General features: G+C 48.8%; 1 protein-coding gene and 1 pseudogene across 1 annotated transcript; both read left to right on the plus strand.

The window, feature by feature from the left end:
• Positions 1–11,988: 11,988 nt before the first annotated feature.
• Positions 11,989–12,606, plus strand: LOC112898302. Its single transcript, XM_025966655.1, has one exon. It carries the CDS (start codon positions 11,989–11,991, stop codon positions 12,604–12,606), a length of 618 nt encoding a protein of 205 aa, XP_025822440.1.
• Positions 12,607–18,583: 5,977 nt separating this feature from the next.
• LOC112898312 lies at positions 18,584–20,204 on the plus strand (annotated as a pseudogene).
• Positions 20,205–26,638: the final 6,434 nt, after the last annotated feature.

Below are 26,638 nucleotides of genomic sequence, written 5' to 3' on the forward strand. Positions count from 1 at the left end.
TACTGTGATACCGTACGGAGATAGTAGAGGTGAAGGTGAAAAATCTGTGCTAGATTTGCTGCTCAGCGAGAGCGATACAATTGGGCTGGAAAACCTCGTAGGTTCGCCTGCCTACTGCTACGTGAGTGACTACGTCTGGTGTACCGTGTACGAGGGGGCATAATCAGGCATGGTACCTTGCGTGCATGGGCGGGCGATCACTTCACTTCTCTGAATTCTGAAACCCACCAGCCTTTTCCTTTTCTTTTTCTTTTGCTCTCGGACCGCCATGGCCTCGCGATTCTGGCCAGGTGCCTCGGCTCCCGTGCGCCGCGCATTTAATACTCGATCCACGCAAATGCTTTGGCAGCCGCAGCCGCAGGCGCAGGCTCGCAGCAGCGGCAGCGGCGCCGGGGCGCTGCCAATGCCCGGCCTCGTGATGTGATGTGCCGTGCCGGCCGCTGGTGGTCCGCGCGCTTTGAAAAATTTCGTTGCACGCGCATTTCTGTGTCGGTTTTGTTGTGTATACTCCGGGCCTGTTTAGTTCCACCAAAACGCAAAATGCAAAAACGCAAAATTTCACTGTAGCAAAGGAATCTTACTAATTTGAAGTACTAAATGAAGTCTATTTGCAAAACTTTTTGCATGGATGGGTTGTAAATCACGAGACGAATCTAATGATGCTAATTAATCCATAATTAAGCAATAATTAGCGGATGGTTACTGTAGCATCACTGTTGCAAAACATGGATTAAGTAGGCTCATTAGATTCGTCTCGCGATTTACAACCCATCCATGCAAAAAGTTTTGCAAATAGACTTCATTTAGTACTTCAAATTAGCAAGATTCCTTTGCTACAGTGAAATTTTGCGTTTTGCGTTTTTGCGTTTTGGTGGAACTAAACAGGCCCTCCGTAGAGGCGAGCTCGCTGCCGACTCCAAACTCCTTTGAGCGCTAGGGCTAAAAGGCTAGCGACCGGCGTACGAGGGAGGAGGGTGCTGTTGCAGCGACCACGACGGCAACGCCGGCCAATAGCCGGGAAGATGCGACGTGAGACGATGGCAGTGCTAGGCGAACAGAGGGGTGAGTGAGGTTACTGGTTGCAGCAAACGAACACTCATGGAGACAGTTGGACGTTTGACGGGCCTTGCATTGCATCCAGGAGTTGAGCTGCGACATCTTCGTTGCGTGCATATTTGGTTTTGCCTTGTCCGTCATTTGTGTACCCAGAAAGTCCATACTTAGTGTTCTGTGAAGGGTACGGTTACCGCCATGGGCGGACTCAAGGCGCCTGCCCGGGCTCCTGTTGGCGAGTGTCACCGTAGATCTGCATAGGACAACGCTCAACAGCTAACTTGTAACAAAGGAAATACTGTGAGGCGTGACTCAAACACTCAGCAGCACGAGATATCGATGCATCTTCAACTCAAGCAGCCTACGCAACATAATAGGCATCGGGCGAGCGGCGCGACGCGCCCGAGTAGCCCAGGCTCTAGGAAAAATCTGGGTTCGCCATTGGTTACCCACTCATCGGATACGCCTTGGGAGGCTAGTTTGGTGTTTGGATACTCGGTTGTTATCTCAATTTGCGTTAAACAAGCTAAGCATGCCACATTTTGTGTGACAAAAGGGACTACGCCACCCAAAATGCGCCCAAGTTGTGGAAAAAAGTGCGAGTCCAGGGCGCACCATGGATCACTGAGGTGCAAGAAACTTTGCCTCGTTACAACTAGGGCAAAGGTTCGGGGCGACCAAAAGCTTAAAGTGGAGCGACTGGTTATGATGATTAGGCACGGAATCAAACGCCCCCTTGTTATGGCAAGTGGGCAACCGAAACGGCAATGGCGGGGCACGGATGGTGAGTGAGAGACCGAGAGAGGTGGCACTCCTTTCGCTGCTTTGGTTTGCTTTGCAGAAATCCTAATACCCACGTACCATCTGGTTCTTTAATTTGTCCCGTCCTGATCACAGTGCACGATTGTTCCTTCTCGCTACGTACGGGCTTCCCCAACGTGGAGTCAAACTTGGTCCTCGGCCTAGGGGCCATTTGGATCCCGTGACTAATTTTCATAGTCCCATCACGTTGCATGTTGGATATCAATTAGATATATTAAATATAGATTAATTTTAAAATCAATTGTATAAATAGAGACTAATTCGCAAAATGAATATATTAAGTTCAATTAGTTCATGATTCGGTAATATTATGCTACAGTAAATATATAGTAATGATGAATTAATTAGACTTAATAGATTTGTCTCGTGAATTAGTATCCATTTATACAATTAGTTCTATAGTTAGGTAATATTTAATCTCTCTGATTGGCATAAATATTCGATACGATCCGGACTAGAAGTTAATCCATAGATACCAACACCCCCTTAATCTTATCTTCCTTCTAGTGTCCTGTCACAGCACATGAGCTGGGTTTTCCATTTTTAATTGACATGTACTAGGTCATACTACTCTTGTAACTAAGGTTGTTCTAACCGTTACGACAATTTTAACAAGACAAACATCTACCTGAGAATCGACCCGGGTTTGCTACAAAAGAGAAACTATAGTGCCATACCGGTCCCAGTTTCAGTTGCCCGCAATTCGCGTGGCCGTGCATGTGCATCTTGAATTCCTGGAAGAACCGCCGGCAGCGGGAGCGCGGATAAGGAGAGCTGCGTATGGGCGCCGGAGAGGAGGCCGTTCCGATCTGCCGTCCGGTTGGGTGTCCGAGGAGTAATGCGAGTGCGTGGGTGGGATGCGGAGGCGGGGGTTTGGGCGGGCGGCGGATCACGCGAGCGGGGCTCGCCGTCGCCGTCGCGGGCGGGCCACCGGTCCCCGGCGGTAAGGGCCGGCCGGGGATCATGAGATGGGACGAGATGATGACACATGCCTGCAGGCGGGAAGGGAGGCCCAGCCGGGAGCGGTGCACCTCGCACCAGTTTCTCCGCCATGTGACCCGCTGGCCCCACCGGCGTCGGCAGATTAAATTACCCGTACGCCCGGGATTGTTAGTCGTTAATTGGTGCGCCGCCCGTAGTAAAGCAATCCTACGCAGTACGTAGCCACGGATGGAACCCTACTCACTGCCCTTCCTAGTACAATTTGTTTTTTTTTACTCTGCTAGGATTGTGGCATCCGATGTTAACTCTGCCCCATTTGGCCAGTTCTACCGAGGACATGGACATGGCGTAGGAGTGAGGGAGCTTTTCCTGCATTTGGGATGCGTTTCTCTTCTTTTTTGACTGTGCTTTTGTCACCCTTTTCTGAAAGTTTTCTGTGCAATAACCAGGTTCAGTTCTTGTAGTGGTCTAATTCAGATACCTTGGCTGGTGCTCGAGGTTACGGAGGCCTGCTACTCCTCGTTCAAATGGCGCACCTGCTGTTGGAGAACTGCACATGCCTAGAACTTTGCCGAAGCTGTTCTAGTGAAAACCGTTTGATAATGGCCAGCTTTTGACCGGGACGGCATCCTATAGCTACCAGTAAAAGCGTGGGTGGAGTACGTGTACGTGGTGAGAGTTGCCGTGGAGCCCGATGCGCGCCGCGACGCCTAGTGCGTGAGATGCTTCAGCCATCGGGCATGCATGTGATAGGGAGCTGTCCTCGTCCGCCTTGGAACTGTGGGTCATGAGACTGATCGATCAGGCCGCCGGCGCTCGGTTCCTAGCGTGAGAGCTACGGCTACTTGTTTCAACTGATGCGCTGGAATCAGAGTACTCGACACAGCGTCGTTCTAGAGACTGGACAGCGAGACGAGTTTGTGTATTTTTTTTTAAAAAAAGATGGGAGGTCCCTCCCTTCTTGTCTTTTTTACGACAACCTTGCCATCTAGTTTAAAACGGTATTTTTGTCCTAATATTGTAATTAACTTATTCCACCTTAAGTTATGATGCTAGTTGCAGCTCATCGGGAGCATTTTCTGTTACAAATGTTAGCTCTAGGTAATGGGAATACATGAGTAGATGGAGGGCCACAAACTTAAAAGCAAAATAAGTTACTGCCCTCTCCATTCTAAATTGTATAGGTTGTTTTACCAAATCTAGATTTTACTATATATCTAGATATACATTATGTCTATATACATAGCAAAATATTAATCTGCCAAAACGATCATACAGTTTGGAACGGAGGAAGTAGCACTCTAGCGCGCAGCTTGTATCAGTAGCAGGCCAATAAGGTGCGTCGACGACTCTTTATCAGTTTGAAACAAGGCATTATTCCGGTTTCCATCGATGAATGTGAGAACTTTTATGATTTTCTTCTCCTTAGTTTCTTACAGACCAACACCTAGGGATTTCTTGTCCTCGGTGGGGAGGACCTCTTCAAATCCACACGTTGGGTTAGGCATGGAAACGCCACAGCTGAGCGGGAGTGACACTGAGCTTTCAGGCCGGCGTAGAATATCTCTAGAGCAGCTATACGTGGCGTCCATCAAATCGACAGGTCTAAAGGATCAGCTCGTGAATAGAAGCGGAGATTTTGAAACGTTTAACGTGTGGCTCTGATTCGTTCGTCCTGATGACGCGGTTACACCACATGCTGCGGATCGATTCGATTGCGCTGGTGGTGCAGCTGGCCGGGCGCAGTCATCAGGGGGCGGCCAATCAACCGGGCCCGTGTATTCCTGGATATCTTTAGTGCTTGATTAGTACAAACAAAATCAACTGTCTGGTTCTTGTCCTTTTGCTAAGTGCAGGGGGAAAGAGCCCAGGTCCAAATGGCGTGCTTAGTCAATACTAATGCATGTGTGGATGAGTTCAAAGAAGTGGATAAGTACTGAATTTCCGATGGATCTTTTTTTTAAAAGACAGATTGTCTTGTGGTGTAAAACATGCTCACCAATCCTGTTGATCAAAGCTTGCTTGCCTCCAGTATCATCGACCATGTCTGACGAACCCAACAGGAAAATAACAAACAGGTGATGTTGAAAACTTGCAGTCCACTTTGCTCACGGACACTATTTTGCCTGCATGTTTGCGTGATTACGGACCATCTGGATGGAGATACTAGTTGGAGACATTCGGCAACTAGGAAAGTGCTAGGTATATCTAAGCCTTTTTTGAAATTGTGGAAGTCTCGTTACAATGTTCAAGTGCTGAAACAAGGCTCCGGGCTGGATAGCTGGAGCGAATCGGATGAGCAGCGAGGGGGTGCAGATGTTAGGATTGATCTCATCCGATTCGGTCCAACGACCGAGTCGGAGTCCTTGATCGCGCCCTGATCGGGGGCGTCCAACCGAGATATGGTTGGTAGGCCTCCGCGCAACGCTATATAGAAGAGGTGGGGGGCGCAGGGGCACGCATGACAAAGTTCGCCGTGTCCCCTAAACCTACCGACAAACCCTAATCCGATCTAGGAAGCACTACGAGCGACGAGAAGCACCGCCACCTTCTGCACCGCGCCTCCATTGTCGACCACTTCACCGACACCACATCTGCGCCCCGATGCCGGCGTCCTCGACCACCGACGTCGTCCACGTCGCCACTACTGCGTCCTCAACGTCGGCATCCTCGACCACCGACGTCGCTCCCGCCACCGCAACACCGTCACCGTCGCCATGGCAAGCTCCTCCACCAAGCCCAAAGGTCTACCTCTCTCTATCTTTCTCTCTCCCGTACATGTGTACCCTAGATGTAATCCACGTTTTATTCTCAAGATTAATGGAAAACCGATGGATCTATTCCTAGAGATCCTGTAAATACTATCAATGGTATCAGAGGCCTACACTAGCGTGTAGATCCAATCGAGGTAGAAGAAAAGAAGAAGAAGAAAGAAATTCGATCTCGAATCGAAGAAGCAAAATCCGAAACCCTAACTCTAGCAAGAAAAGAGGCCACGGGACTTACTTGGCTCCCGCCGCCGCCACCGCCGGCAGTTGCCGCACGGGCAATCACGCCCGAGTCGCTGGCTTCGCCGGCGGACCACCGCCATGGCACAGGCAGAACCCGAGCCGCGAGTTCGCTGGTGCGCCGCCGCTTCACGCGCAGGCCTAGGGCACCACCGCTAGGCCGCTCGACGGCGGCGCGCTCACGCACGGGCGAGCGCGCGCGCCGGAGAGGGGGCTAGCGGCGGCGCCGTCACCTCCTCGGGCCGCCATGCTTGGCCGCAGCTAAGCAGAGAGAAAACGGGGGAGGGAAAGAAATGGGATTAGGGTTTTTCAGTGTGCGGCCGTGGGATTTTTGACCCGACCGAGATCAACAGAGGGCCATCGGATTTGATCCGACGGCCAGGAGCTGCCCAGGCGCCTCCGGACCGGACCCGACCCGGGGGGGGGGGGTAGGGCGACGCGCCGCAAGGGGCCGCTTCGCCGGGCCACGCCCAGGTTGCAGCCTAGGATGTGGGTGGCCGCGCGCGTGGGCCGTGCCAAGCCGTTGCTGCTGGGCTGGGCCACACACGCGGGCAAACTGAGCCAGGCCGCGCGCGTGGGACGACCGGCAGTTGGGCCGCTCGCGTGGTGGGCTGGGCCGCGCAGGCAAGCGGGCTGAGCCGAGCCGCGCAAAGATGGGCTGCTGGCTGGATTTGCCGGTTGGGCCGCATGAACAATGACCTTTTTTCAATTAAGTCAATTAAGTTCATTAATTTCAGAAGCTCTTTTGATGAATTTTTAGGGCGTGTTTGGTTGGGTTGTGGCTTTTCGAAAATCTGCCGTGAGCTGTGCAAAAGCTGCTGTGAAAAAACTGCTGTGGGAAAAGCAGAAGACCGTTTGGTTAGAGCAGCTGTGAGCTGTGGGAAACTGTGTGTTGTGGATGAAATACCTGTAATACCCCCGAAGGTTTGTGGAATTATCTATATACCAAAATACTCGTAGAAACCTAATATGTTCACTATTTTGCATGTAAATGTATCTTTTGGAAAGAAAAGCATTAAATTTTCCAAGTTTTTCATCCATATAGTCCACATAAATAGAACTGTAGTAATTACACAAGGTAAATGGTTCATAAAATTATGATATGTGTCAACATAACTATCCTTCTCTCGCACTAACCAAATCATCAGTGATCTTGTCACGAATGGTATTCATGGTATCCTCATTCTCTACAATGTCGGAGGAATTCTCCAGCCGGGTGGCGGAAAGCACCCGCCTAATCCTAGTTAAGGATGGGTTTGGAGGAGACTTAGGAGCGCTCGATCGGTGGACAAATGAACACAGGTAGGACACGAAGATTTAGAGTGGTTCGGGCCGCCGGAGCGTAATACCCTACGTCCACTTTGGTGTTGTATTGGCTGTGTTTCTGATTGTTGAACCTTGGATGTTCGATGTGTTCTAACGAGTGCACTCTCCCTTTTATAGTCCAAGGGGAGTGCTTACACTGAGCGGGTCCCCGACATGTGGGTCCGGCTTACAGGAGCCTGTTCTACGAGAGTCATAGAGATCTTCAACTCCAGCTCCTCTCCGTAGTCCTCTCTATCGAGAAGTTGATGTGCGTATCTACAGCCAGGATATGGCCGTGTACAGCCTTGTCTTGTACAGTGTCCGGCGTCAGCGTTACCCAACAGTGAAGCCGTGCTGTTACTGTTGGGATGGGACCTTCGGTCAGAGGGCGAGACGGGGCTGTCCTGTGGCGCGCGCACTGTTACAGCGCACGCCTTGGCCCACCTATTACAGGCCATCATCACGCGCGCAGCGCCGTGACGGGACTGCACACAGTCCGCGTACTGTGCGCGGTGATACGACGCGCCGCCTTCAGAACGGGCGGGCTTACCGCGGTGTCAGCTTACCTGCCCCGTGTGTCAGTGGCAGGCCGCACCTTTTGACTTTGGCGCGCCCGACTCAGCTACCGCATTGAATGCGGGTAGGTGAGGAGGCGACCCGTAAGGGGCCTCAGGCCGCAGGCACGCGGCGGGGCCAGCCCCGCTCCTCCCGCTGGGCAACACGTGGTGGCGCCGGACCCCTAATCAGGGAAAGGGGGGCCCGGGGCCGCCGAGACCGGTTGGAACGGGCTGGTCTGTGATGGTCCGGCCATCACACGTGGCGGCCCCGGACCTCCCAGGGGAGGCCGGGTCCGCAGGGGCTACCCGTGAGCTCTCCCCCTCACCTGGGTGTGCAGAGGCCCCGGGCCTCATGGAGCTCGGGGGAGGGTCCGGAGGCCGCGGCCCCAGCTGTCAGGCCCGGAGGCCGTATGCCACGTGGCCCAGAGGCGAGGGGGAGTATGGATTATGGGAATCCGAAGGCCTGGACACCCTAGCGGGAGGTACCCCTATCTGTATGTACCGACATCTTCACTCCCATCTTCTTGTGTTTGTGTCGTGGCACTTATAGATGGTACCAAGTACTGCTCATCAGCATCACATCTCTCAAATTCCTTATCACGCAAATTGCTATCACGGATAAAATTATGCAAAGCAAAACAATCTATGATTATATGCTTCTGAGTACGAGGTGAGAAACTTGGCATGCTCGTCAAAAAACACCACTTCTGCTTCAAGACTACAAAAGACCTTTCAATCACATTTTGAAGGGACGAATGCAAGAAATTGAACACCTCATACTTTCCTTGAGGAGGGTCTGTACGATGCCGAAATCGGGTATGTGATATGTGCTTTCTTTGTAAGGTGCAAGATACCCTATTCGGTTTGGATAACCCGAATCCACGAGATAATATTTTCGTATAAAAGTAAACAAGTGAGGTAAAATAAATAATACAAGTACAACTAACGTAAAATGAAGGAAATGATGTACCATGCATACCTTTAGGAGGCACAAAAAATGAAGGAAAATTTGCCAATGCATGATTGAGTATACACGTGTCACGTGCAGCACCTGGCCAACTAGCAACAACAAAGGTAAACCTCATGTCAAAGCGACTAATTGCTAGCACATTCTGAGATGTATATCCGTGACGACATGTGTGGTTAACCACTTCGTCCACTGGCACTACCACTTTCACATGTGAACCATCTACTGCTCCAATTGCACCTTTGAAGTATGGCCAAAAACGGTTCTCTCTCACCCTTGCATGGTCTGTAGAAAAAGTAGGATCTCTCGGAATAATATTATCTTTACCTAACTTGCGCATACACTTACCTCATGAAACTTCATGTGAACTGTCCAAAGCGACCGAGTGAAACTATTTTCAACTTGTGAAAATGATTGCGGTCCTCCGACAATCCACAACCACAAGAACATCGCCAATGACTCAATGGATGAAATATTGTTGGTAGAGGTCAATCCGTTGGTAGAGATTAGCAAGTCATGAAGTGCCATAAAAATCTCGACGCTCATTCGAAATATCTTATAAAAATACCTTGGATGACCCATGCACCTCATCACCCATTGAATTCTAGTTTCTGTCATTTCCCTGTAATCACCTTTGTGCAAATACCGTTCACTGTACAACTCCCCCATTTCTCCCATAATAGCAGCATGTTGGGCTAGTTCAGCTAGCATCAACAATCCCTTTTGCCCTTCTTTGGCGACATCTGCTAATTTTGCATCCATCTATGGAAGAACAACAATATTTTTTGTTCAACACAACATAATAATAAAAACTAGTATTTTACATGCCAAATGGTTCAGAACATGAAAATATTAAAGTATTAAAATATAAAAACAAGAAATCACTAGCGTCTATCATGCTCCCTCTTAATCAAATCGAGCCTTCCCTAAAATCTGGCTTCACAATAAGTGAGGTGGCTGTATACATTAGAGCAGTTTCTTCTGCCACCCCACATTCTTTCACCATCTTCATAGTCATTGCTATGGTAGAAACATGGTTGATTGGAGGAGCGGATGATGCTTCGACACTTGTGGAGATCTTCTCTGCAGCAGTTTCTATCTTCTGACAAGTGCTCTTATACAAACGAAAGAAATGGCTCTTCTCATCCTTCTCCTCAGCACCAGTTGCTACCCCCTTGCGTTTCCTTTTTCTTGTGTTTCTTGTCTTCTCAACATTCTCTACAAGTTTTGATACCATATCCTCATCCTCATCACATGCATCATGCATCAGACGATATATCTCTAGGACATGATGCGGAATACCCACTAACATGTGCCTTGCCAAACACATAATGCATATCATCAAGAAACTTTAGGTTGTGTTTCCGGAACTTCAAATGAGGGCATTTGATTGCTTTCTCTTTATTGTTGCACCTCTAAAATTAAATAAATAATAAAATCAGTAAGGCACAGTATATAACAAATACTAGTGGAAAAATACTGAAGTCAGATTATTCCACTTACATCAAGGTGTTCATCCCACCATTCATCCGAGCAGTCCACAGTTTGTCTAGCCTCATCCCATCCAAGTCCAGTTGTAAGATTCTTGAACTCCATAAAAAATGTATAATCCTTTTTCAAAGCATCTATCTTGTTCTTTAATTATTTTTTGGTACGATTGTCACCAGATTTTTCTGCAAACTTAAATACAAGATTTTTCCAATCGGTAGTAGTGAAAATTCCCAACGGCCTATTCCCAGCTTCTATCTATTCTTTGCATGCATCATACAAATGCCTCAAAAAAACATCACCCCAATCTGCCTTGTCACCCATTCTTGAGCCAAACAAAAATTTTCCAATCAATTTGCATGCGGCATGATTAAGTTGGAATTTATACGGATAAAATATACTTGCTCAAATGCTTGTTCAAATATCATACAGTGAAACCTAAATTTAAAAGTTCTAGATTTCTAACACTCAACTCATGTAATATTGTAACTTTCTAACACTCAACTTTCTAAACATACCAGGAAGTTAATTTGATAATAGGGCAGTTTAGATAGAGATCTGGCCGTTTCTGGCTCCCATGCATAGGCATGGCATTTTGATTTGAACGGTTGGTGGGCTTCCATTTGAAGCATGCTGCCGGTGCTCAAATGTCACCACTCAATTGTTTCTTCTAGTGGCTAGATTCTCAGATTTCTAGACATTTCTTTTACCACTTGTGGACAGTGCTTAAATCCTAGGATAATCTGTTAGCATAGCTGATGAAAACAAACTGCAGTGCATTTCAGGTGCTGGAGATACGATAGAACTTGAGTCACTGAAATCTTGTAACTTACAGCGACGGGCGGGGCGGGGCGGCGCCGGGGCGGGCCAGGGTGGGGTGGCGACGGGCAGGGCGGCGCCGAGGCGGGGCGGTGCGGGGGCGGGCTGGGGCGGGGCGGCGACGGGAGGGGTCGTCGCTGGGGCGGGCGGCGCCGGGGCTGGTCGGGGCGGGGCGGTGACGGGCGTCGGGGCGGTGTGACGTTGGGCGGCACGGCGTCGAGGCGGGCGGGGCGGCGGCGAGCAGGGCGGTGCGACGCGGCGCCGGGGCGGGCGCTTGCGGCGGGGTGGGGGGTGTCGGGGCGGCGGGCAGGGTGGGGCGGGAGGTGGGGCGGCGGGCGGGATAGGGACGGTAGGCGGGGGTGGGATAGGGCGTGATGGGGACGGAAGGTGGGATAGAACGAACCGTTTTTTTTCATAATCAGTGGCAGGTGGGTAAATTTTTACCCCAAAAGCCACTGAAAGTACGGGGGAGATGCTTTTAATTTTGCACTACGGTGAAAGCTGTTTTTGGGCAAAAGCACCTAGGGCGTTTAAGCACATTGGTTGGCTTTTGGCTTTTGGCTTTTGCAAAAGCAAAGGCAAGTTGAAAAGCCAACCAAACACACCCTTAGTATAGTTTTCATCTCTAATTTATTTGCACCAACGTGATATTCTTTAGATAGTAGATCAGTATATAAAGATGCTTCTGAAAATGTATTTTATTACATTTCCGCTGCTTTTATTTTTCTGTTCATCTTCTAATTAAATTAGAACCAACGGAAAAATTTAATCGGAAGAGTAGTTAATTTTTCAAGTTAATTATGATATTGTTATTTTCTGACCAAAGTTGATGATAATAATATTATAATTTTATTCATGAGTTTTTTCCATGCATTATTTCTATTTCTTCCCAACGGTGATGTAGAATTAATGTAGCAGTAAACATTGTATGTTTTAATTTTGACCAACGTTAAATTAAAGCGTGCAAGTGTTATTATTAAATATCTTTCAATTCCTTTTGAATTTATTGTTTTGAGGCTACAACCCAATGTCATTTATCTCGTCCATCGAGCCCCTTAATGGAGGGAACTATGACTCATGGAGAGAGAAGCTTGAGATGACACTTGCGCTGTCCGAGATTGATCTAGCACTGACCTCACCTTGTCCCACTAGACCTGAGGACTTGGTGAGGGGAGAAAATAAGATCGAGGCAGCATGGACCGCTCGACAGCGAGAACATGCACCGTTTGTAATGAAATACGACCTTGATAAGGCAAAGTGGGATCAGTCGAACCGCAAGTGCCTGATGGTGATTAAGAGCTCCATTGTGGAGGCAATAAGGGGAGCAATCCCAGAAAGTACTACTGCCATTGAGTATCTCAGGAAGGTGGAGAGTCAGTTTGCTGGCTCTTCAAAGGCTTATGCAAGCACTCTGATTAAGATGTTAGTCACTGAGAAATACAATGGTGGAGGGATAAGAGAGTACATACTTCGGATGAGCAACATGGCATCCAAGCTTAAGCCTATGAACATGGAGCTTCCAATTGAGTTTCTAGTTCACTTGATTTTTGCTTCATTGCCTAGAGAATATGATTATTTTGAAGTTAACTACAACTTACACCTAGAGAAATGGGATATTGAGAAGCTCATTGCCATGTGTGTGTAAGAAGAAGAACGGCTTAAGGGCTCACATGGTGATTCAGTGAACTATGTGAAGCGAGACAAGAAGAGGAGCTACCATGAAAAGAATGCTAAACCACCAGGGAAACCTTAGTGGGAAAGAGGCTCTTCTTCCAAGTCATATGGAAAGGCCCCATGAAATGTTCACCATCCAAGATGGGGCACTCAAGAACTAGTGGGAAGAGACCAATGCAGATGGTGCAGGAAGAAAGGACATTACCAGCGGGACTGTCCAGAATTCCTAAAGCATCTAAACAGAAAGGGTGAGGACATTATTACATTCGTAGATGAGTCCTTGTATTTAAGTTATGCAAAATCTACTTGGTGGATTGATTCAGGTGCAACTGTTCATATTGCTAATTCATTATAGGGATTCCATACGAGGAGGATCCTACAAAAAGGAGAAATAAGGCTTAGAGACGCCAATGGCGTCGAGGCTGAAGTTGAAGCGATAGGAGAACTCCCATTAATAGCTTCATTCTTCATTTGCACAATATGCTCTATGTACCCTCTTTGAGTAGAAACTTGATTATGATGGATTTGATTGCTATTTTGGCAAAGAACAATGTTTGATTAAGTTTAATGAAAAGTGTGTTGGTCTTGCCTTCCAACAAGACAAGCTATATATGTTATCAATGCATGAGAATGTGAATGTTGTATGCAATGAAGAAAAGAATGAGTCCTCCTCGACTACGAATGTACAAACCAAGCGCAAACGATGCGATAACGAAACATCAGCGAAATTATGGCACTGCCGTTTAGGCTATATTTCGAGGGGGAGAATTGAACGATTAATCAAAGAGGAAATTCTGCATCCTCTAGATTTTTCAGACACCGAATATTGCATCGATTGCATTAAAGGAAAGTATATTAAACAAATTAAGAAAGGAGCCAAACGAAGTGCAGGGGTTTTGGAAATAATACACAGAGACATTTGTGGCCCATTTCCTATAAAGACTGTGGACGGTTATGATTTATTCATAACATTTACAGATGATTATTCGCGTTATGGCTATATTTATCCAATTAAAGAATGATCGGAAGCGTTGGATAAGTTTAAGATATTCAAAGCTGAAGTAGAAAATCAGCACAGTTTGAAGATTAAGATAGTAAAATCCTACCGTGGTGGGGAGTACTATGGTCGACATACCCCATATGGTCAAGTTCCTAGACCTTTTGCAAGTTTCTTACCGGAAAATGGCATAGTCGCTCAGTACTCTACACCGGGCGAGCCTCAACAAAACGGAGTAGCTGAAAGACGCAACCGTACCTTAATGGATGTGGTGAGAAGTATGATAAGCTACTCCACTTTACCGGTAAGTTTGTGGGTGGAGGCACTAAAAACCGCCGCTCACATTCTTAATCGAGTACCAAGCAAGTCAGTGCCAAAAACACCGTATGAGTTATGGACGGGAAGAAAACCCACATTAAATTATTTACATGTGTGGGGCTATCCGGCTGAGTCAAAAGTATTTAACCCAAACATTGGGAAGCTAGATTCAAAGACAGTCAGCTGCCATTTTATTGGCTATCCAGACAAGTCAAAAGGTTATCGCTTCTATTGTCCTGACAGACATACGAAGTTCGTAGAAATGAGACATGTTGTTTTCTTGGAGGACGAGATGGTCAGGGGGAGCATGGTAGCATGAGAAATTAGTCTTGAGGAGAAGCGGGTGCATGCACCCACTCCGATGATTCAGAAACCATTCTTCTCGACACCTGCTGTTACTGCGCCGACAGTACATGACACTGCAGTGACAACACCTGTTATTAGTTCTCATGTGGCAACTATAAATGAAAATGAGGAACCTGTCGTTCAGGATCCTATAAAACCTGTTGTCGCACAAGAGGAAGAGCTACAACAGCCTTAGGTAGAAGAAGTGCCGATTAGTGAAGGCCCCATAAGGTCTCAAAGAATTAGAAAACTAGCTATCTCTAAAGACTACGAAGTCTATGTTAGTGAAGAAATTCAAATGGAAGGTGATCCCACCACTTTTGAAGAAGCCATGAGAAGTGCTCACTCGTTGAAGTGGCTTGAAGCCATGCAAGATGAGATGAAATTAATGAGTACCAATAAAGTTTGGGATTTAGAAGAAATTCCTAAAGGAGCCAAAATAGTAGGGTGTAAATGGGTCTACAAAACAAAATGTGACTCCAGAGGGAATGTAGAAAGATATAAAGCGTGACTCGTGGCGAAGGGCGTCACACAAAGAGAAGGAATAGATTATAATAATATATTTTCTCCAGTCTCATGCAAGAATTCTTTTAGAATCATAATGGCGTTGGTGGCACACTATGATTTAGAGTTACATCAGATGGATATGAAGACGGCATTCCCTAATGGGTATTTGTACGAAAATTTCTACATGGCACGGCCTAAAGGTTTCGTCGTGGAAGGAAAAGAGCGCGTGGGGTGCCGCGTAAAGAAATCCATTTATGGATTGAAACAAGCCCCTAGATAGTAGTATTTGAAGTTTGACGAAACAATAAGGAAGTTTGGGTTTAAAGAGAATGAGGAGGACAATTACGTTTATGCAAAGTTTAAGAATGAGAAATTTATTTTCCTAATCCTATATATGGATGATATCTTACTCGCTAGTAGTGATGTCAGTCTGCTATTGGAGACGAAGAAGTTTTTATCCTCGAATTCCGATATGAAAGATCTCGGTGAAGCTTCATTTGTAGGAATTGAAATTCTTCGAGATAGAAGAAAGGGGGTATTAGGATTATCGCAGAAGGTATACTTAAGAAAAGATTCTAAAGAAATATCGTATGCATGCGAGTAAGCCAACACGTGCTCCTATAGTCAAGGGCGATAGTTTTAGGAAATTCCAATGTTCCAGGAACCAGTATGAGATCGATCAAATGAAAGAGGTTCCATATGCTTCAGCTGTCGGAAGCTTACGGTATGCTCAAGTATGTACACGCCCTGACTTAGTATTTGTTACCGGGATACTTGGCAGATATCATGATAATCCAGGAATAGAACACCGGAGAATGGTAAACAAAGCTTTACGCTACGTATAAGGCACAAAATGCCTCATGCTAACGTATAGAAGATCTGATTCCCTGGAAATAGAAGAATACTCGGATTCAGATTTTGCGGGAGACGTAGATGATAGAAAATCCACGTCAGGTTATGTATTTACTCTCACAAAAGGAGCAATATTGTGGAAAAGCTCTAAGCAAACTGTCACTGCATCATCGACGATGTATGCCGAGTTTGTAGCTTGTTATGAGGCCACGGAGCAGGTAAAATGGTTAAAGGAATTTGTACCCGGGTTAAAAGTGGTAGACAGCATTCAAAGACCACTTAAGTTGTGCTGCGATAATGAACCAGCAATGTTTTATGCTCACAACAACAAGTCAAGTGGTGCTGCCAAACACATTGACATAAAGTTTTATGTTGTGAAAGAGAGAATCCAGGATCATACTATTAGTCTTGAGCATGTAAGAACAAAGTAAATGCTTGCGGATCCGCTCACAAAAAGCTTACCACCCAATGTGTCGAACACTTAGCCAGCATGGGTTTACAAGAAAGCCTATGATCCCTGGATAGCAAGGACCTAATTGAGAAGCTATTTCAAAACAAAAAGATGTATTGTGGTTGTTAATCTAATGGTATTAACTGTTATGACGAGGCATGCTCTATACACTTATCTATAATGAAATGGGTTGAATTAAGATGTAAGAAGTAAGTAAGTAAGATGAGGACAAGGGGGAGAATGTTAGGATTGATCTCGTCCGACTCGGTCCGTCGGAGTCCTTGATCGTGCCCTGATCGGGGGCGCCCAACCGAGATGTGGTTGGTGGGCCCCCATCGTGCAGCGCTATATAGAAGAGGTGGGGGCCGCAGTGGCACGCATGCCAAAGTTGCCGTGTCCCCTAAATCTACCGACAAACCCTAATCCGATCTAGGGAGCGCTGGGAGCGACGGGAAGCGCCGCCACCTTCTGCACCGCGCCTCCATCGTCGACCACTTCACCGACACCACATCTGCGCCCTGACGCCGGCGTCCTCGACCACCGACGTCGTCCACGCCGCCACTTCTGCGTCCTCAACGTCGGCGTCCTCAACCACCGACGTCGCTCCCGCCACCGCAACACCGTCACCGTCGTCATGGCAAGCTCCTCCACCAAGCCCGAAGGTCTACCTCTCTCTATCTTTCTCTCTCCCGTACATGTGTACCCTAGATTTAATTCATGTTTTATTCTCAAGATTAATGAAAAACCCGATGGATCTATTCCTAGAGATCCCGTAAATACTATCAGCAGAGTCACCGGTAACGAAGGCGGAAGGGGAACATATGGCCTGCAACGTCGAGCATACAAACGTCATGTAAACTCCCAGTAGATTAGAAGGCACGGGAACGCCAGACTTGTGAGTAAATTGTTTGCGCTCACGCCACGGCTAAGCAAAACGCATCTCGATCGGTGGTTGGCTGGCCGACGCCGACGGCAATCGACGGCAGTTAGAGTTCGTCTCCGGCCGATCGGTGACAGCGAGGGAGTAGCTAATTCTAGCTGAGCCCGACGGGTTCAGGCTCCAGGGGTAGCTCACCAGCACAATCGCGGTGAGGTCACTCGGCCTGGGAGCAAGCGCCTTCCGGCGGAGCAGTTGCTGACTCGCTGTGGCCTGTCGCCTGTGGTCACGCGAGTGCTTGCCGATCTTTGACTCCTTGCCCTGGGCGTTTCTGAAACGTAGGATCGAAGGAGCGAGGCCTGAAGAGTCGTGGTAAATGATGCAGACTTTGTGGTGTCAAGCACGCAGCTGATCGATCTAGTGAAGCAAGCGATGGCTGAAGTTAGTGGGGAATCGAAAGATGTGTGCCGTCACAGCTGCTTCAGAAAAGCTAGCACGATTGCTAGGTATATACTTTGGAGGACACCTTGGTGCGGTTTCTCCCTTCGCCTTTTCCTTTTCTTCTCCTTTCGGTTGCTCCATCTCTGTGTGTACTTTGGCTAATGGCTAAGCTCGTCCACTTTGAGCACTCTGCGTAATTTCGTTTCGCGCTTCTTTGGTTGTTCAGGCACCGTTGAGATTCGCAGTGATGCGCTTCGAAAACAAACAAAGAAGAAGTAGAAGAAGAAAAGAAAAGAGAGATTCGCAGAGGTGCAGTATATTACTCGCCATGCAAAACTGTTTGACGAGCACAACAACCTGCAGCCTGCTGGCTGCTGCCTACTTGTCTCAAGCTGATATTGCCGTGGTGACGTAATGCATCCAATGCCTCTCGCTAAAATTCAAAATTCAAGATGTTGCGGAGTTGATCAACAACGGGCCGAAGCGGATGTGTGGGCAGGACCGCGCGATGGCGGGATGTCCTTTTTTTGGCTCAGCCCACTGCAAAATCAGTCCATTGGGCCATTGGCTCAGCCCACTGCAAAATCAGTCCAAAGAAAATTTAGCCCACAGCTCCTTCTACCGGTACGGACTAGCGGATATCGATGGTATCTGTGTATAAATAATTAAATATTGTTTGTCAAAGTGTCATATTGAAGACTGTCTATAGATTCTGACAATGTACAAATAATGATCAAAGTTAAAACTCTCAAACTATATATAACTGGAGGGCACATATACACGTGTATTTCAAACACAGACTCATGCAAGCAGGAGCTTGGGGGGGGGGGGGGTGGCTTCCGAAACCGTTCTATTTGTGTCTTCTTCTCAAATGAGACTACTCTTTAAGTTAAAGAAAGCCCAACAAAATACGCCTGCTTGTTGCTCCAAGTTGATCCGCTCAATTCCACGCGCGCCGCGCATGAAACATGCAAATATATACCAAAAGAGCACACTGCGTGTGACTGCGGTGTGTACGAACCTGACGTGATACTTAGCGGATTTGACGCAAGACATCTCACCGGCTACCTGCTCTGGAAAGAATTAAAGAAGGTATGTATGGGCTGTACCCGCACCTAAGCTTCGAGTATAAGTAGAGGTGGAGTGGGCATTGCATGCTCATGCACCATCTCGAACACCCCCATGGCGCCGTCGTTCGAATTCGTGCTAGCTGTGGTGCTATCCGTCGCCGCCACCCTCGTGTTCAATCACGCCCTCTGGCTACTAACTGCCGGCGTCTCCCGCCCGGACCCTGGACGCTTCCGGTCATCGGCAGCATCCACGCGGTCAGGTGGAGCAGGCCGCACCGCTCGCTCGCGCGCCTCGCCGAGCGCCACGGCCCGCTCACGTGCATCTGGTTCGGCCGGTACCCCATCGTCGTCGCCTCCACGCCGGACGCCGCGCGCAAGGTACTGGCCTGCTCCGAGCTGGCGGGCCGCACCGTCCTGGACACCATACGCGCCGAGGGGCACGCCGACAACTGCGTCCTCCTCCTCCCGCCGGGCCCCAAGTGGCGCACGATCCGGAGGCTCGTGATGGCCGAGGTGCAAACCAAGGGCCAGCTCGCCGCGCGGGAGCAGCTGCGGCAGGAGAAGGCGCGGGAACTGGTGCGCTACGTCTCCGAGCGCGCGGCGCGCGGCGAGCCCGTCGACGTCGGGCACGCCGCGTTCGTGACGGCCGTGGACCTCGTGTCGCGCACCCTGATCTCCGTCGACATTGGGTCCCGGGAGCTGCGGGACAAGGTAAGGGAGTGCGCGCAGCTGCTCACCACGCCGACGATAGCAGACGTCTTCCCGTCCTTGGCGGCCGCCGACCTCCAAGGCGCGCGGAGGAGGTTCAGTGCATTGGTCAGGTACTCCAATGGGATTGTTGATGAGGAGTTTGTGCGTAGAAGGCGTGGCCGGGACGCCGGTGAACCAAGAAAGAATGACATGGTGGACTTGGTGATCGACAAGGAGAAGGAATGGGAAGAAGAGGGCAGCGAGTTGAATTATGATGTCGTCAGATGCTTGATCACGGTATGTGTGTCCACGTATCTATGGACACGTTTAAGTAATATGATAGAAATATTTTAAGTGCCATTGCCATTATCAGTTTCGTTGCCTCTAATCAATATATTTCATTTCAGGATTTATTCCTAGCGGGAAGCGAGACAGTTTCAAGTACAGTTGAGTGGGCCATGGCGGAATTACTGCAAAGTCCAAAATCAATGGAGATGGTAAAGGAGGAGCTCAAGGCGGTTATTGGCACTAAAGGGCAAGTTGCGGAGTCTGATATCACCCAGCTTCCGTATCTACAAGCTGTGGTAAAAGAAGCATTCCGACTTCATCCTGCAGTTACACTAGCACTGCAGCGAGCAATGGCTACAGTGGAAATAGAAGGATACAGCATCCCCAAATTAAAGGAGCCAGCGTAATAATAAACATATGGTCAATTAATCGACAATCTAAAACGTGGGTTGAACCAGAGAAGTTTATGCCCGAGAGGTTTATCGGCAAAGACATCAGCTATTGGGGCAAGGATTTTGAGCTCATTCCATTCAGTGCTGGACGCCGTCAGTGCCTTGGACTGCCTTTGGCACATAGGATGGTGCATTTGATTCTTGGGTCGCTGCTGTACCACTTTGATTGGACGCTTCCTGCTGATGTCAAGGACAGTGGTATTGGCATGAGCGAAAACTCTGGAGTCATGGTTTCTATGGCTACTCCACGCAAAGCAATAGCTAAAAAGTGTGACGAATAAAAGGTCCTTTATTTGTAATAAGTCTACCGTGTCATCATGACTATTGTAGAGCGAGGAGTCATTATTTCACAGCAAGATGAAATGATGTAAGAATATAAACACAAATACTGCACTGTTGTAAACTCATGTCGAATAAAGCCTCTCCGTATGTAAGAAATGGTGAGCTAATTCTGCGAGGAAACTGCCCTTTGGGAAGCAACATCGTCGCACCTTGGGCTGAATGTTTACACTATACCCTCAAATGGGCCTAACCGACCTAACTTTGGGCTTTGATTTCTTGCGAATGGTTTGCTTGCTTGCTTATCCGTGCAAGATGCAAGCCTGCAACGCGCCAGGCACCCACGACTAATGATGCGCCTGCCAGATGAAACGTTTTTAATACACAAGTAAACCCCTGGTTTGGCCGTCAACAGAATTCTAATCCGAGAAGGCAGCAGGCACATGGCACCGCACAATATCTTCCCAGTGGGCAATGCGATCGCAAGATATCTTACTAAAACCACGCTGATCAGAGGAACAGGACAAAAGTTAGCTTTTGGCGCCCGGTACTGGGAAATGGAAGCACATGCCACGATATGCAAGATTTTTTTACCCTTAAAATATTAGGATTCAGGGATCCTGCACAAAGTAAACAACTATTAGCCACGGATTCCTTTGGAAATTGCTCCCGATCGAAGAAAAAGTAGAGGTCGGCCAGCCCGATTGGGAACTTGTTTTTTTTTTAATCTAGCGAAACTAACCTGACGAGACACCGACAACAATTGCTGTACTTGTAACTTGTCCTAACAGGATACCTAGAGTATTATTCTAGGCTAGGCTACCGTGGATGTTGTAACACCCTAATTTTTAATTTAGAATTTTAAATAAAATTTGCTAGATTTTTGGCAGAAACCATAAGGTTTTTATCAAGTTCTTTTGATTTTAAAATATTTACCGTGAATTAAAAATAATTTACTTAGCCATAAAAAGAAATATAAGAAAAATAGGTCTTGTGTATTCTCATACCGCACTGCATTTTTTTATTGTTTGTTTCTAATTGAATTTAAATTTTAAATTTAAATTCAAATGAACATGAGTGCATCTCTTTTAATTTAAAAACCCCTTCTTTTCTTTTTCTTTTCCTCTCTTTCTTTTCTTTTGGCCCGGCCCACCCTCTCGTCCTCTCTCTTTTTCTCCCTCTCTTTTCTTTCCCTCTTGCCCGGCCCATGTTCCTGGCCCATCTCCTTCTCTTGGCCCACCCCGGCGCTCCCCCTCTCTTCTCTCCTTTCCCTCTCGCTGCTAGGCGGGCCCCGCTCGTCGGGCTCGTCCCTACCTCGAGCCAGACTCGGGTTTGACCCCGAGTCAGACCGAGAGGCGCGGCGCCGTAGGCCTAGCCACACATTGAGAGCTCCGGGTCTTCCCCCTATAAATCCAGCCACCCCGGGCCCCTCGACCCATCAAAGTCATAGCCGCCGCCTCTTGTCTCACCGCAAACCCTAGCTCACACAGCTGCATTCGCCCGAGCTCGACCGCGCCGTCATCCTATCGTTCCGCCGCCCCTCCTCGACGACAAGCCGCCGCCGAGACTTCACCGCGTGGTAAGGACCCTCGGCATGCATCCTAAACTCAAGGTGATCAATACAACTGAGCGATTGCATCCTAAACTCCTTCAATCAGCTATGAGCATGATCAGCTACAGGAGTCGAGAACTTCTTCAGCGCTGCTGACATCTCAGGAGAGCTTCTAGAGGCAGCAGGCTCATGGAGCCAGCATGGCCGGGCGTGTGCGCCACCTCGCCCTGCCTCGACCACCCAATTGACAATGATAAAGCGCAGCGCACGCCCATGCCCTGGGGCAGAAAAGCGCACAGGAAAAGCGACGGTATAATGCACTAATTTAATTAAAAAAAGCCTAATAAGTTTTGGCTTTGACCCGATCGATCGGTGGCTTTCGCCTTTCAATGCTGTTCATACCCGGCGCGGCGTGTGTGGCCGGGTGCGTTCTTCGGGTACCTATCCTTCCGGAGAGCAATTCCATGAACAGTTCCGGACAGGCTTGGGCGTCACATCCGAAAGGGGGCGGCAGCGGCACTGTTCGTCGCTGCCCAGGCAGGCAAGTTGCTTGTGGATAAACGCTAGGCATCCATGATACACTTGTAGACTAAGTACCACACTGTCACGTCGAAATATCTTTTGTCTTCTTTTATGTGAAACTAGCGTGGTTGATAAATGAATAAAAATTAACAGCCTGCCTGCGTTTATACTCATTTTGTTCGTAGCAATACACGGACATATTTGCCTAGTAAATATAAAACGAACCTGTGAGGGTATTATTTATGGCTCCGACCTGACCATTTCGATCTGAAAGAAGAATAAAGGTGGGTAAAAGACTGATGTGCTAGAAGAACGTCGAACTGCTTTTCCTGATCGAGCTAGGAGAATCGTTGAGTTTTCAGGTAGATGGAGAGTAGCGGCATTAGTCTCCCCAAGTTTCTCGGAATCATTTGCTGTCCTTTTCCTTCCGTCCGAAGAAAAAAGGGAGAGAGGTATGTATGCATCAATTCCCAGCTGTACGCTTGAAGAAATTAGTACTAGCTTGTAAGCCTTGAAAGCCTTGTTTGTGTATGGCAGCAGCAGTACTGACGACGCTCAAACATGAAACCATGGCCACAGAAAAATTGACGAGGACCGCACCAGAGCAGTTTCTTGCAGCGAAAAAAGTGCGTGCCTTTTGCCTGGCAGGGGCACGAGAATGCACTAGAGAAGAGGACAGCACCTCAGTCAACCGATGCACACTCTCCTGGGCAGATGCTGAACCCTTCTTTGGGCTACAGTACAAGGTAGAAGAAGGCTCCAGCCCCAACGCGGGCGTCGGGGTCAACTCCGTCCTCCACTAATGACATCGCGCCTACAGGCAACAGTGCTAATCTTGTTCCTAACGTCGCAAATCGACCTAAATGTAAGCAAGTGTATAGTCTAGTAGTACCACGCAAGAAAGGCTCCGACCTGCCCGAACGGCCTAATCAAGGGCCCCCTCGAGTCGTTGGCCGCTGGCTGGCTGTAGCCGAGAGGGGCCGCGGCCGGCGGACCCGAGCCGAGCCGAGCTGGGGCGCACGTCACGCGCCGCGCGCGCGCGCAAGTGAGCTGGTGCCGTGGTGCCTGGATGCGAGGCGAGCCCACGCGGTGCCACAGTGCCACTGCCACCCGCCCCCTCGCGCGAGGCCGCGGCGCCCGCCCTGCTCGCTATGCCAGCTGCGGCGGCGCCCATGCCGCCAGCCGGGCAAAAGGGATGCGCGGATGCCGCCAAAACCGGCCTTTTTGGGTCCACCTTTTCTCCTCTCCCGGTGCCGTGCCTCGATCCCGCGCGCACGCAAATCCCGGCCGCGATTCGGTGGGTGGATCCCCACTTCCCTTTCTGACCCTGCTGCCGTCGGTCACTCGGTCCCGTGCCGCATCTCCTCCGCTCCCTTTGCGTGATTGGGAAAGCTCGCACAGTTTATGCAGGCCAGTGGCCATTTGGGCGAGCGAGCGGGGGCGGGGGGCCAAATCGGCGTCCTGATCTCTCAAACACCCGGCTGCACGTCCAACTCCTCTAACTTCTGGATGGGATGCGCAGACGAGTTGAAACAAAATGGCGACCTTTTCTTCCTTCGATCGATGACAGAAATGAACTTTCCAAGAAGACCTTCGCTGTTGCTTTGCTTCCGACGGCTCGCGCACACCATGCCTTTTCCCCTTTCACTCCATTGAGAAACCAAAGCTCTTCTTGCACGCAGCAACACGCCAGGTAGTACAAGCACGCGGACGCAACTAGCTAGGTGCTCGCCGTCAGCGGGTCAGCAGACCGGCCGCACGATTGATCTCGATCCTCTCTTTCCTTTCCTTCGCACGGCGCACTGCGATCACATGCCACGTACTGTACGGGAGCATCCGATCGCCATAGTGGCTGCACGTTCGCCAGCGTGAGTCTCTCCGAGCCGGGCTTGTCCGCTTGCTACACCCATGCGCGCGCACCCGTTCTCTTCTTCCTCCACACAGGATCTGGCTCCTGCTGCTGCCGGATAAAAAAGCGGTCATGTGTCGCCTAGCGTTTCGGTGCAACCGATGGAATCAAATCCCAATTTCCCCGTCCATTTGCATCCAAAGAAACTCCCTGTCCATACCGCTACCTTTTGCGGCTGTGCCAGCTGCCTTTTCTAGCATTGGGCGCCTGCTCCTGGAGCTGCGAGCTTCCGATCCGGTGCTAGCTAGCTCGAGACAGCAGCATTTGCAAGAGGGCAAGTGGGAGGGAGAGCGACAGGATAAGAGGAGGAAGGGGGCCGCCAACAAGTTGAAGGCTGCCTTTATGATCCGAGCCCGTAGCGCCCATGCCGCCATGGCCTCATTGCCCTGGCCCTGGCCAAGACCCCATCACATGCCCATTTCGCGCCCATCACGCACGCCCAATCCAGCATGAGTTTCGTTCCTTCAGAGGAAAAATGAAAAAAAAAAACAAGCATAAATCTGGAAAGTGCGAGCGAATTTGTCCATTGCTCCAGCACGCTGCGATCTAGCTACTAGTTGGATAGAATATGCGGCGCACAGCTGATGCCGCCTTTACAAAACCCTACCGCTGAAGGATTGCGAAAAGGATAATATCTGAAAATAAAGGTGGCCAGGCCATGCTAGCAGCTGCTTTATCAGGAGCGCTTTTTCTTGGGCGTGTGTGGATTGTGTTGTGTGGTGGTGTACGTATCTCCCCGCCGTCTATACTCAGAAGTTAGAAGTACATGTCTTGGATTTGGAATGAACTCTGACGCATGGGTCGCACCGCGTATATAATTTTCTTTTTCATCAAGGCACGCATTTTTCGTGTTTTGGTATCGTGCTTCCTTCTCCTTCAACTATTTTATTTAATCCGCAAAAAATGGGTATTTGATTAGCTGGTTTGCTAATTTTCAGATTTTGTCAGTTGTTTCTAACCTCACAGCTAATGTTCCGGCTGACGCTAGGTAGATGCAAGCGAGGAGGGTGGTAGGGTAGGTCGATTTGTAAAAAAAAAAAAGAAACAGAGAGAGGAATTTTACAGGGTTTATAGTTTGTTAGAAAGGCGACAACGATATTATCCAAGATTTAGAACATGTTTGGGTGGGGTAAAGTTGAGTGCTAAACTTTGGATATAAGCAATTAGATCCAAACACCTCTTTAAAAAGAAAGTGGTGCAATGATAGTGCGGTGATGGTGGCTTGGTGGTAGCAGGCAATGCGTACATTGCAGTGACGGATGCTGAATGCAACACGACGTGTGTGGGTTTAGGTTCGTTTCCTAATTCCTGGGGCTGGTACAACGAGTGAAGAAAGAGCGGTACAGTTAGTTAAAAAACGCTCAAAAAGTAGTCACTATAAAAAAAATTCAAAAAATATTACTCCCTCCATTTTTATTTAGTCGTATTAGATTTATCCTAAGTTAAAGTTAGTTAACTTGACTAATATAGCAACAACTATACTATCCAACATATACACTATCAATGTATATTTCATGATGTATTTAATGAAACAAATTTAGTATTGTAAATATTATTATTATTTCTATAAATTTGATTAAAGTTGGTCAAATTTGATTTAGAACTGACTTAATATGATATGTAAATAAAAATAGAGAGAGTACCTAGCACGAAAACAATCACGTTAACCGATTTAGTACTGTTAATCAGAAAAGTCAATTCGCAGTACTTGAATTGACCGGTCATAATGGCGGCCTGTTCCGTATCACCCAGATTCTGACTTCCATGACACTCCACCCTGCGATGATACTAGCTAGTATGTATACTAGCTTACTGTTGTGGCACCCGTACACACGAGCACATCGTAGTGATACAGCCACCACATCGGCCACCTTCACTCCGGTGGTCAGCAGCAGAGCCGTCACAGAAGCAGGCGTGAGTGCGTGACGCTGCCGGCAGAGACGACGAGAACGATGTTCCTTTCGTTTCTGGCTAACACACGGCGCTTTTACAACAAAAAGTCCGCGCCCGTACCGCCAGAAAACCGTCGCGAGGGCCAAGCCGGGCACACGCAAAAGGCAGGGGCGGACGGCACAGGGAAGGAAGACATGGACAACGAGGCCCTGCGACGGCCCCGGAACGGATGTAGCACCACATGAACGGTGCGCCGAGCTGCGAGGGGGACGCGCCGCCTACCGGGTCAGGTCGGCACGGCCGCCGACGGCTGGAACCCCCATGCCATGCGGTAGCAGGCCGCGCGCCCGGGTTCCTCCCTCCTCTGATCTCATCTCATCTCCCTGCCGGGCCGGCCCTTGACCTCGCGACCTTTCAATGCACGCGGATCCCTCCCCAACCTCGCTTAGCAAGCAACAGCACCCACCTAATCGCTCGCGGTTAGCGCGCAAATCGCCCCGCGCGATCTCGTCGCGGGGGATATAAGAGCGCACCGCCCCCACATACCTTTCCACGCTGAG

The sequence above is a fragment of the Panicum hallii genome, chromosome 1 (genome assembly GCF_002211085.1).
Source record: "Panicum hallii strain FIL2 chromosome 1, PHallii_v3.1, whole genome shotgun sequence".
Lineage (NCBI taxonomy): Eukaryota > Viridiplantae > Streptophyta > Magnoliopsida > Poales > Poaceae > Panicum > Panicum hallii.

Excerpts from the sequence above, each read along its gene's own strand:
- LOC112898302 (XM_025966655.1), top strand. The coding sequence starts at position 11,989 with ATGTCATTTATCTCGTCCATCGAGCCCCTTAATGGAGGGAACTATGAC.